At 45.3% G+C, this 12,163-nt stretch overlaps 1 protein-coding gene across 1 annotated transcript; it reads left to right on the plus strand.

Moving 5' to 3' along the window:
• Window positions 1-673: 673 nt before the first annotated feature.
• On the plus strand, window positions 674-12,045 carry gas6 (growth arrest-specific 6). The gene is made up of 15 exons (XM_037490405.2): window positions 674-1,226; window positions 1,495-1,655; window positions 3,248-3,272; window positions 3,359-3,421; window positions 5,315-5,437; window positions 6,349-6,468; window positions 7,040-7,162; window positions 8,162-8,283; window positions 8,449-8,567; window positions 8,678-8,867; window positions 8,949-9,113; window positions 9,198-9,366; window positions 9,473-9,612; window positions 9,707-9,908; window positions 9,993-12,045. The coding sequence occupies exons 1-15, from the start codon at window positions 1,151-1,153 to the stop codon at window positions 10,142-10,144; spliced, it is 1,950 nt and encodes a 649-aa protein (XP_037346302.1). The 5' UTR covers window positions 674-1,150; the 3' UTR covers window positions 10,145-12,045.
• The last annotated feature ends 118 nt before the right edge of the window (window positions 12,046-12,163 follow it).

Raw genomic sequence — 12,163 nt, forward strand, 5'->3', positions numbered from 1 at the left:
GAACTTCATTGTAAAACCCTGTCAGATGGAAACAGAATAGTTCTACACGTGTTATACACAGGTCTAAAGATTAAAGAGTGGCGAATGCAAGTGAATCCAGTGAGGACAGATGTGAGCTGAACTATTAAGAAATAGGAAGGATTCAGATAAAACAAAACTGAAAGGAAAATTACTTGGAAAAATAAATTACATGTCTAAAATAAACTGCCCTGAAAGGTTTTTTTAAGCCGTGACTTCTCTGATCCTCTGTTAAAGTGGAGGAACCTCCCCCCAGTGGATTTTCTTCGCACTTTAATTAATTAATTAAATCAAGTTATGATGGCAAGCTCAAAAGGAGACATACACATTATGCAATATGCCAAAGGTGCTTTCCAGAGAACGATAGCATATGTCCTATTGGATCAGCACTTTTAAAGGAATAATGTGCACGCATTATTTTTGATGTTGTCTTTATTTAACGCTGTGTAGTTTATTCCGTAACAAATTATCAATTTTATGAGTACGTAACTTGAGTTGACTATGTACCCTGGCGCACACATGAACTGAATAAAATAATTAAATGAGCTTAACCAAGTGGAAATATAATATTTATTCATTTTCTCTCACTGGGGATTTAATGAGTGCACATACTCATCACACACGCGCGCGCGGGCGCACGCACGCACGGAGAAGAAGGGGAGGGGATGCACCTCCAAACTCCTGCTGCCTGCACTTTTCTCCGCGCAGTGGAGCAGCAGAGGCGCGCAGTGCGGGGACTCGGTCCGGCCACAGACACAGGACGCTCCGCACGTTAAACCGCAAACGGGGGGAAACGAGTTGAACCGCAAACAACAGAGGACGGTCGCGTGAATTTTTTCATTTTTATTTTTTTTGCCCTGAGCGATGAACGCCACGCGGGGGAAACACACGACAGCTTGAGGTCACAGCGCTTCTTCACCCCCTCACCCCCCCCCCCCCCCCAAAAAAAAAACTACGGTTGACGACCAACGGTCGGGAGTACCTGAATACCTGCGGCGTGTCGGTAGCCTCGGCTCGGTGACATTGAGAGCGAGCGAGAGAGAGAGAGAGAGGGGGGAGAGTGGTAGAGAGACTACGAGACGGGACGGGAGAAAGTTTCTGAAGGTTGGCGCAGGCACAGCGGGTTGAAACAATGCGGCTGACCCCGACGACGTGCCTCTCCTCGGCAGCCCTGCTGGTCCTGCTGGCCGTCCGCTGGTCCCACGGCAGTGAGTAAACAGCCAGATGCTAGGCGGCTAGCTAGCTGGCTAAGTCCCCCTTTGACGCGTGTGCCGTGGCTGATGGTGATGCGTGTTATTAACGTCATTAGCGGGGTATTAACGCTCCACGTTTCGCAACCTTTCTGAATTCTTATTTTTTCTTCTCGCATTTGCATTTACGGTGCCTAAAATAGCGCTTAAATCCAGTTGTTTGACCTTCTTCTATTATGTCGGGTTAATTTATGTACCGTTTGTGGTGTCTTTCTTTTTTTTGAAGTTTCGCTGTCTCCCCAAGAGGCGAAGCAGTTTCTGAGCAGACACAGGAGAGCGAACCAAGTTTTCGAGGAGACAAAGCAAGGACACTTGGAGAGGGAGTGCGTGGAGGAAAAGTGCAGCAAAGAGGAGGCCAGAGAAGTGTTTGAAAATGACCCGGAGACGGTGAGTGTTTGATGGCACCAAACCAGCGCCAAGTGGAACGCATCAAACCCAAACACAACCTCCACCACAACACCACACGTTGTTCTCCTGTGAGCTACAACTACGGGTTGTGTTCCCACAAACCCTGTCTGTCAACTAAGTTCATCAATCACACCTTAACAGTTGAGATGGACCCAAAGCTGGTTGTTGCCACACGATATGTGTCGGGTTGTTTACCTCATGTTCACATTGAGTATGAGTTGATGACAACAGCAGACTAATGAGTCACTGAGTGGGCCGCTGGCTCCAATGGGTCCGCAGCCTGTGAGAGCTGTCACTGAACACACAAATGTCAACGGCTCGGCGTGTTTTCATCTTCTCTTTTGTTGCTTTCTGTGACAGACGTTGAGTCACAGTGTTGACTAATCTTTCATATGAGAAATCCAGTGAAGACTCTTCTCGCTAGGCTCCACATTGTCCTTGAATGCACTCATGCACGCACAGTGTCGCTTGTGTGTCTTTGCTTTCTGTCTGAATATATAACATTTGGTCAGACTTGCCCCCGTAAGTAGGAGCTCTGCTTGGCTAATGGGATGCCGACTATGTCCAACTCCATCTGTGTTGTTACTATGTGAATGTCTCCAGATGTTCTAAATGTCCTTCTGCACCTGCCAGTAACAAGTCTTACTCCTGGAAGCTTTGCCGTGGTGAATTGTAGTGGCGAGGGAGTGAATGAGGCAATCGATTACTCGTAAGATTATCCAGGTGGGGCGACATGGAAGCCGAGGGAGGATTAAACCCGAGTTCAGTTGGGTTCGCAGGGGAAGGGGAATTTGGGTGACGGTCTGTTTTGGTTGAGTTTGAATCAGCTGCACCCATGACCATCATGACTGCGTGTGTGTGTGTGTCTGCTGTTTTCTGTTGTGTTACAAAGCCGTGCATTTTCCTCTGCTGCAGCTTTCTGCTCTCTGCAGAGAGAGGGGTGTTATCTTTGGTAACACGCATTATCACGCCAAGTTTCTGCTATGCCACTTTTTAGTAACAGGTGAAGGTCAGAAGCTGCCACAACAGAATTTCAGAATTATGTTTAGTAACGGGCCCAAACAGGTTTTTAGGACCCCACGGTATCTCAACCAAGCAGTTTTTCACCTGCTGCTGCATTCAGTAGTTCTCCAGAGCAGATTTCCCCCCCTGGCAGATTATCCCTAAATTCTGACCTACATGTGGAGGAGTACTGCAGCCAGGAGGTGGGAGGGATGCTACTACTGTCAGGAATGCAGAGAATTCTCAGGAAGCCTTTGGCGAAGGGCCGCACCCATTAGAGAGAACGCACTGCCACAGAGATTAGAGTCATCATATTGTGATCCCTCAGCGCAAATTAAACACACACAGGTCAAACTCAATAGTTGTTGTCAAGTCTCTTTTTGCTACCATGAGCACAGAGATCAGACATGCGACAAAACCAAATTCTCGCTTATGTCAAGTATTAACGGAACTCCCCCTTACTTATTGTAAGCATTTATTTTGATTGTCTGGTTCTGGTCTAGATATTGGTTGATATGCCTACTTAACATTGTCCCTCCCTCTCTCTCCGCCCCTTCTCCCTGATTTAGGACTACTTCTATCCCAAGTATTTAGGTAAGTTCTAAAGACAACACTTTGTCAGATTAATGACCGTTTTAGATGTTGTCAATCTCTATTTTAAAATATGTGTTGTTGTCTAGCCTGCATGGAGAAGTTTGGAGATGCTGAGAAGAAGAAACAGGATCTGATAACATGTGTTCACAGTAAGTTCCATGCCCTTTGTATCTGTGAAAGGCAGTATTGTAGCCATTTCTTTTCCTCTTCCTTTTTTTGGGTGTGTCTTTTGAACTGAGTAAATATGACTGCATCCAGGGAGAAGCACCTAGATGTAATGTCAAATTGGGCTGCACTGCAGTATCAATGCTCTGCATCACACTGTGCCACACACTCTCCAAGCTGAAAGCAAGTAAAGGAGCTGAATTTCCATAGCGCCCCCGTTACAGTTTTTGCAACGTGACTCTGTGCCTTTTGAATTATTCCGAGTGTGCGTGTGAGCCCAGGTATCTGAGTAACATTGCAGCCCTTTGCTACAGTGATGCTGCAGAATAGTGAATGAGTGACACACCCCTTCAGTCGTCACATTCTCACACGCCCACTATCTCGTGGGCGACTGCGGCGCAGCATCTTGGAGAGTTGGCTCGGCAGAGCAGTGACTTAGAGGAGAGAAAAAAAGGTCTGACGTGAGTGGAGCACAGGATTTGTGCTGCATCAGGATGCACGAGACCAAGCCGGCTTTACTGCTATTGGCCGAGGAACCTCTGAGGGAGAGGAGGGGGTTTCCATGACTCAGCTGCAGCATCATGACACGGCAGCTTGTCTTCTCTCTCTCTCTCTCTCTCTCTCTCTCTCACCCCTTCTCTCTCCCTGTCCATCCATCTGCCTCCATGCAGTCTGGGGATGGGTGGTAGTTCATAACACTTTCTCTTTATGGAATATTAAGGACAGGGGGTTATGGAAAGATGAATCGAAGGCTATTCCCAAAGCACAGAAGGCCGTGCTTATTCTCCCTCTTCCCCCTGTTTTTGTAAATTGCTCCACAGGAATAAAGTGGATTCATTAAAAGCACATATTCCTATTCTCAAGCATCAACTGTGAGTGACACAAATTGTTGCTGCTGTGTAAACTTCGGAGGGCTTATGAAAACTGTGTTAACCCACAGTGTTAGCTTTATTATATGACATTAAATCTTGACATGCTGTTTAAGGGGCAGAGGAAACAAGTGAGGTTTCTGTGGTTGGTTACTCTGCTTGTTCATATTGCTAACCAGCAGCTTTGGTCAAATGGTTCTGCCCATTATGGGGAGGCACGCAAACATAGAAACAAACTTGGACTAATAATGATAAAGAGATTTTCAGATTTCAACACTGATTCCTAAAATATTCATCATTTCCGTAATATAAACCTCTCTGTACCAAGTGTCTGCATCCTCTGGAGGTGATGAGCAGAAGCTAAATGACATGTAATGTACTTGGATGTTGTACAAAACTCCTCACAGTTGGAGTATGTACTTAATACTGACTGTCTGCTATATGCTGCACCCCTGTGTGGTTCCTATGTGCTGCTTGTCTGAGTTTGGGTTATGCCAAAGCCCTTAGAGATACTGTGTAAAACAACATTTGGAAAGAAGGTTGTTATAGTTCCAGTTTTTGACATTATTCACTGAAAGAGTTGCGCATGTGAATATCCTGCTTGTATCTCTCACCAGTTATTTATTTTCAGCCACTTTCACTCTCTCTGAACTCCAGGTACATGCCCGGACTTGTCGAACATTCATTGCTGGGGAAAGAAAAAAAATGGATCGGGAGTGAAATGGAGCTTAAGTGAAACTATTTGATCGAACAGTTCTGAAGAAACAAAACGGAAACATGGAATTTCTATTTGATCTTGTTTTTTGGGGAGCTAGATGTGCTGTGAAGGACAGAATTAAGACCTAGCCAGCATTCGGCTATTTATATTCATCCGGATACGCAGAACATAAGAGACGCCCTTCCTCTGTCCCGTATCAACTTACACTTTCACTCATCGTCTGCATCCACACAGCAGACTCAACACGAACTTGTCTGTCTGTCTGTGTTTGTTTCTCTCTCCCTTTTTAGATATTCCAGACCAGTGCTCTCCTTCTCCCTGTATCGCCAGAGGTACGGTGCGCTGCGAGGACAAAAAGGGGGACTTCCTCTGTCATTGTTTCACGGGCTGGGCGGGAGCCAGATGTGAGAAAGGTACCGTCATCGCTATGAGAGAGGGTTTATGCTTGGACACTGTGTGCTGAAGCTCAGCAGAGGTTCGATATTTACACGGTCACTCCGTGTCACACCTGAGTCTTTGTGACCTTCCCTCTGACAGCCGCCTCCTGTCTCGTACACCGTCAGAAACGTCTTCCTTTCATCCCGTACGTTAGTCCTATCATCGTGAAATGTTTTTATCGTTGGTCATCATGTTGATGTTGTTGTTTGGCATTTTGCCCTCCAAAGTGTACTTCGAGTGTTTTGTTATCGTACTGTTGCTACTGCTGTTGTTTCACATGTTTCAAAAATAGCCAAATGTTGCTGCTGCTTTCATTAGTGATGTGTGAATGGTGTGTCAGGTCAATATGAACTGTCAACATAGAGGTCGAAGCGAGTCACTACGCATAGGCGTGAGGAGAGGCTTTGCTTTGGAACGTTAGAGAAAGGATTACACAAATATTAAGTGTATAAGCAGGACCTGGAAAACCCACCCAATGGATACGCACACATGGTGAAGGAAAGGGAAAAGTGTCGATGTATGGCACAGCCAACATTTCATGCATTTCCACTGTGACTCATCCTGCCACCTTACTGTGAGGGTAAACCAAAACGGATTGGGTTTGACTCGGTCGGAGCCTTTTCCACTTGGCGACCGTTCTCTCCCCTAAACACTCGGCCGCAACACTCGGTCGCCATGACGTTTGCGAGCGATATTAACAAAGTAGAAATGCATGAAGAAAACTGCATCAAACTGGCAACTCTCAATGTGCGCTCAGTTACTGTAAGTACAGCCTTGTCTTGAGTTCCTATGGGGACTGTTAACACCACCCAAACGGCCCAATTATGCTCTGAGGCCATGATGAGGCTTTTCCTGCGTCCACATTCACTCTCCTGTCGTCCTGCAGATGTCAACGAGTGCAGCAAGAAAAATGGAGGGTGTGACCACGAGTGCAACAATACTATGGGCAGTTACCGCTGCTCCTGTCACCAAGGCTACATGCTGGTAGGGCGTCACATGTGTGACGGTAAGTACACCATCTAACAGCTGGAATCTTGCCAATACCACTGTTTTTAAATCCATGTCTAATTATAAAAAAATGTTTCTCCAGTAATTTTATATATAAATATTTGTAATTGATTTGTATGGATTTTGAATGTGAGTGCTCTGTTGGTCATGGTCCCTTTTAGTAAGCCAATAGCAGTGTTATTTAGTCATACAACATTAATATAATTGTGTAGAATGTATGGTTTAGCTAATAAATGTTGCCAGGTCAAACTTGACAAACTCATGTGCAAGCAATCGTTCTTTAAACACAGAATTAATTATAGAGACGTCTTCAGTGTAAATATTTGTCCAAGTGTAAATGGGTCAGTGAGGAATGGAACGAGCATTTTGATCTAAGCAGGACCAGAATTTATAAATCCTCAATCTGGTGGCTGATTTTGATTTCCCATGATGTCCTTTTCTGACACTAATGAAGTCTATAAATAACCTCCTCCGATTATGTCATTCCAGCTGAGAAACTTACTTTATTGTCTTCCTCGTTCTACCAGACTTTGACCTGTCATGCTCACTGCATTTTATTTATCTTTCAGATGTGGACGAGTGTGAGAACCCAGGTGTGTGTGGAACCGCACGGTGCGAGAATAAAGAGGGCGGCTTCGACTGCTCCTGTGACATCGGCTTCGTCTACGACAACGAGACCAAGAGCTGCGTCGGTGAGTGTGTCCTCGTAGTTTCATGCGAACAAACCGAGGAGCAGGACTCATTTCAGCTGTGTTGTGGGGTCAGGAAAGGAATGCAAAGACATTTGGTGGAACTCTGTATAAGTAGGTAACAGGTCACCATCTCCGTGCCTTTGAGAGAACGCAAAATGCACACGGAAATAGACCCTGAGTGGCCCTGGGATTCACCTCTGCCTGGTGTATTTTTCATTTCAAATGGGACAGAAGTGGCTATTAAAGTGCAACAAATTAGGTCAAAACAAAATCCAATGAAGATTCCAAGAATCGTATGTTTACAGGTTAAAGACGTGTTTTTCTCTGCAAATATTTATCTTTAACTCCAAAAGCTGCTTTGCGCAAGCAATTATTAGAAAATGCAATCATAGATGGAATTATAACAGCCCACAATGTACAAATATTCAATTCTATATTTAAAAAATATATTTTTTAAATGCTAAACATGCTCTTTTAGATTTGTGCAATGAAAGAATGTCCAAGGCCAAAAACATGCTTTCTTGGTATTCAATAGGATAACATAATAAGATAAATAACCCCATCATCAGGCCTTTTGGTAGAAACATTGAGTAAGAAATCAAAAACTTAACCCAAGGTCATTAATCTCTCTCGTGCCCTGTTTTACTTTGCTGTGGAATCCAGACTTTTCATAACCTCAGTGTTCCCCCCTCTGAGAATGCACGTTTATTATAGCCAACCTTCTCATGGCCATGTAAGGTTGTATGAGGAGCGGGGAGAAACCACCCAGTCCACGCCAAAGACCACTCCACTCAAGTGCTGTTTACATTCTCTGATATGTTAGATAGGCGAGACATCAGATATCTTCTTAAATGCGTGTGGAACTAATGTGGTTTTAAATCCTTTTTTGATTCCTCCCCAAAATTTCTGAACCTTATTGTCTGTAACCTTTTAGACGTCAGTCCTGACTTCTGCCTCTCCTTTCTCTTTTACGCCTCAACTTGCTCTATTACTCTCCAGATGTGGATGAGTGTGGTGCAGATGTGTGTGCAGACCAGTGCCTGAACACTGTGGGGAGTTTCCGTTGCTTCTGTGATGGTCGTCAGGGAATGAAGTTGGGCCGGGACCTAAGGAGCTGTAAGGTGAAATACATTAGCTGTGGCAAATATTACTCAGCATATTTCATGCTACAGCCCTGATAAATGTGACAATAAGTCCAACTAGTCAAGATGAGTCCAGTGTGGTAATGAAATGGTTCCCAAGAAGCAGCAGCAGCATGCGTTACCTGTAGTTTAATGTTTTCACAGAATATAACTCCGTGTATGTCGCCGTCTCTGAGGAGGAACTCTCGTTCGCTCTACCTCGGCCGCATGTTCAGCGGCGTGCCGGTGGTGAGGCTGCGTTTCCGCCGGAGGGTTCAAACTGGGTGAGAAAATAACGTCGCCCAACAAAAACATCACATTGTTTCTGCATTTTTAGCCTACGTATTAGCCGCTTATTTAAATGAATGCTCTGTTCCTGCTACCCACCTCCCAGCTTTTCTGCAGAGTTTGACTTCCGCAGCTTCGACCCCGAGGGGGTGATTTTCTTCGCCGGGGGTCACCTAAATAGCTCCTGGATCGTTCTGGCAATGCACCATGGGAAGCTGGAACTCCAGCTTAAATACGGCACCGTTAGTCGGGTGACCAGCAGCGGGCCTGTGGTTAATGACGGACAGTGGAGAAAGGTTCGAGGTGTCTGTCGTGAACAGCAATACACGACATAAGCTCATTGAAGGCTTCTTTTAAATGGCTTGTCTTCTTCTCAGATCTCTGTGGAGGAGCAGGGGCGGAGTCTCGTGATAAAGATCGACAGGGAGGCGGTCATGAAGATCGCAGTCAACGGGGATCTGTTTACGCTCAAGAAAGGCATGCACGAACTCAACCTCACCGTGGGAGGAGTCCCTTTCAGAGAGGACGGCCTCGTCAATCAGGTGTTTTATCTGTATGCGCTGATGTACTATCCTGGACAGATACCCAAAGGAGAGAAATTCTTAACTGCTGCGATCATCACATAGGTGAACCCTCGTCTGGATGGCTGTATGAAGGAGTGGAAGTGGTTGACAGGCGAAGATACGTCCATACAAGAAACCATCCGGTCCAACGACAACATGCAGTGCTTCAACTCCGAGAGGCCTGGGACGTATTACCCCGGCACGGGCTTCGCTCTCTTCAACATCAGCTATGGTGCAGTGTGTTATGCGTAGTGTGGGTCGCCACACTTTGCTCCCGCTCACACCAACCGTTTGTTTGTCGCTAAGGTTCACGATTTGCTTTTCCTTCTCTCTCTCAGAACCACAGAATCTGAGCGTGCAGCTGACCCTGCGTCCAACTTCTGCGATCGGAGTGCTGTTTGCACTTGTTCATCAGGACAGAGTCCCTCTCTCCATCGCTCTGGCCGACTATCATCCCGGCACTGATGAATGGCGAGATGTGAGCACTTCAACCCTCCAACTGTTTGTGTGTGTCTGTGTTTCCAAAATGAGTTGCCATGTTGATCAACAGTGACCTTTTTGTGTGTCTTCAGTTTGTTCTGGTATCTGTTAGTGACGTCATCGTCGCCAGCTCTCCTTCCCCGCTGTGCGACGGTGAGAGTCACGAAATCCTCGTGACGATCTCAGGCAACCAAACCCTGCTGCTGGTGGATGGCCAGCCTGGACGTAGCGAAGAAACCGAAATTTCTATGGACGTCCTGTCACAGTCCAGCACCTTTATAGGAGGGCTCCCTGGTGAGAGCACGCACATGAATGTACACGTTTAGTATGTTTTTGTTTACACAGTCTCATCTTGTTATCTACTCGATCACACCCCAGATGTTTCTCTGGTGACCACACTGGTGTCGGCGCCCTACAGCGGCTGCATGGAGGTCAGTGTTAACGGACAGCCCCTGGACTTGGACCAGGCCATCCACAAACACAACGACATCCGCTCACACTCCTGCCCCCTGCTGGACTCCCACCAGTGACCAGAGCATTAGTCTGCCAACGCTGATCCATTAGCAGTTCATTGAGGCAATGGGGATTTTCTTTCCCAATATATTGATAAAAGCTTTGACGGGAGATGATTTCTATTGGAATGTAAAAAAAAAAAGAAAAAAGAAAAAAAAACTGGACCCGCTGTTGTGGTTCAGCTGGAGCCTTTGCCCAAGATCGCTCTGTCCTATTACTGTGATGACGCTGCTGTCGAGACGCGTTTGTGGGATTTTAAAAGTACTCCCAGTGTAAGGACTGTAGGGCAGTCAGTCAGCCAATGAGCAGTGTTCCTTGTGCTAGGCAGAAGATACGGGAATAAATGCTGCACAACATTGCCTCAAAAACTGCCCATGAATCGCAGTCTCTCAAGCCCACACTGCACCTTCTCTAGATCAGTGTCCAGTGGTTGCTCTTGGCTCAGCCTGCTATGCCTAGCATCCTGTGCCGATCTGACTGGGACCTTGTAGGCTGTGACTCTGCTGATAGAGCGGCGGTCATGTTGCTTACACCGAGCCCACCTAAGGCCTGTGTCACAAAGCTTAAAATAATCAAGTGCTCATCTGATTAAATGGGGACCAGAAATAACGTAATTCATCAGCTACCCTACCCAGAGAAAATGTGTGACTAGCTGTTCAGATCTTCATGAATGTTTTGGCGCATTATGAATTTAGGGGTTGGTGGGCGCTAAATTAATCTTTTGAATCCCCTCCATTGCTGCAGCAGGGGTGGGGTGGTATTAGGCACAACTCCTGTAGAAAACCTTGCACATTGTTGCAGGTAAGCATGGACTGCGTTGGAATCTGTATGACTTCTTTCTTTATGACTAAAGCAGCACTCCATGTCTACCTGCAACCTTAAAAATCAACGGTGTGCCTAGAAAGAACAACCAAACCCACAACAGCTTCCCTCCTGGGAGAATCATTTCACCAAGGTGCAGTACTGTAACACCCACACACACATGGAGCTAACACTACTCCTGTAAAAAAAATTGTACTCGGTGCAGTTAAGACACTACGCATTAACCCCTGTACATTGTGAAGTATTCATATTAGCCTGACTCCCACCCATAGTCTCAATGATCTGCAAACACTAACTTCATCACAAAGGTCCCCTCTTTCACTCAGAATTAGCCAAACACATATAAAACCTGCCATGAACCGATGGAAGGCTGATAGATTAGTTTCAGAAGCAGCGGAAGGGGCCCTCGCCATGAAGGAGAGAGAGTGAGCACTTCGTCAAAAGCACCACACAAGCTACTGAGAGAAAAGAAGAGTGCGCTGTAATATAGTGAGTATGTAAATAATGTGACTGTACAATGCTTTGTAGAAGACCGAAAACAGAAACACTACCTTTTGGCTCACTGAGGTTTCTTGCACTTTTAAGTTGTAACAAAACCGTAATCTGAGTCTCTGAACTTCATCTGCTTCCTGCCAATGTTTGAGCTAAAAGTTTACTATTTTCTTCATGTAGGAGATGGGTGACCCCCAGGGATCAAAGTATCATACATCTACGAGGGGCTCGGTTTTTAATTTGATTTTATAGGTGCTGAGCAAATAAAAATCCAATAAAAACAAAGAATTACAAGAGCATTGACTGAGAATGCCAAGAGGGCTCCAGTTTTATTTTACTTCCCTCTAATGTATATCGTTTTCTAGTTTGCTGATGAATGAATGCCAGAATATAGAGCTTGACGAGTTATTATTATTATTTTTTTTATCAGTTGTAAATCTAACTTTGACTTTTTTCATTTTACACTTTTAACTGCCAGTATGTGTACTATGCTGAGAGGGACCTGCCTTTGAGTTGTAACTTCCTTCAACAGTGATCGTCCTATTTAAAAATAAAATCAGTTGTATGAACATTATGAGTAAAGTTGTATTTTCCAAAAAACTAATCTGTATTCCGTGTGATTACTTCAACATTACTTGAATGTCTTGATCAGTGTGTGGCGCGTTGTTATAAACCCGAGGTTTACCTGAATATCTTTTTCCAACACAGCTTTTGGATTGAGT

The sequence above is a fragment of the Pungitius pungitius genome, chromosome 4 (genome assembly GCF_949316345.1).
Source record: "Pungitius pungitius chromosome 4, fPunPun2.1, whole genome shotgun sequence".
In the NCBI taxonomy this organism is placed as follows: Eukaryota; Metazoa; Chordata; class Actinopteri; order Perciformes; family Gasterosteidae; genus Pungitius; species Pungitius pungitius.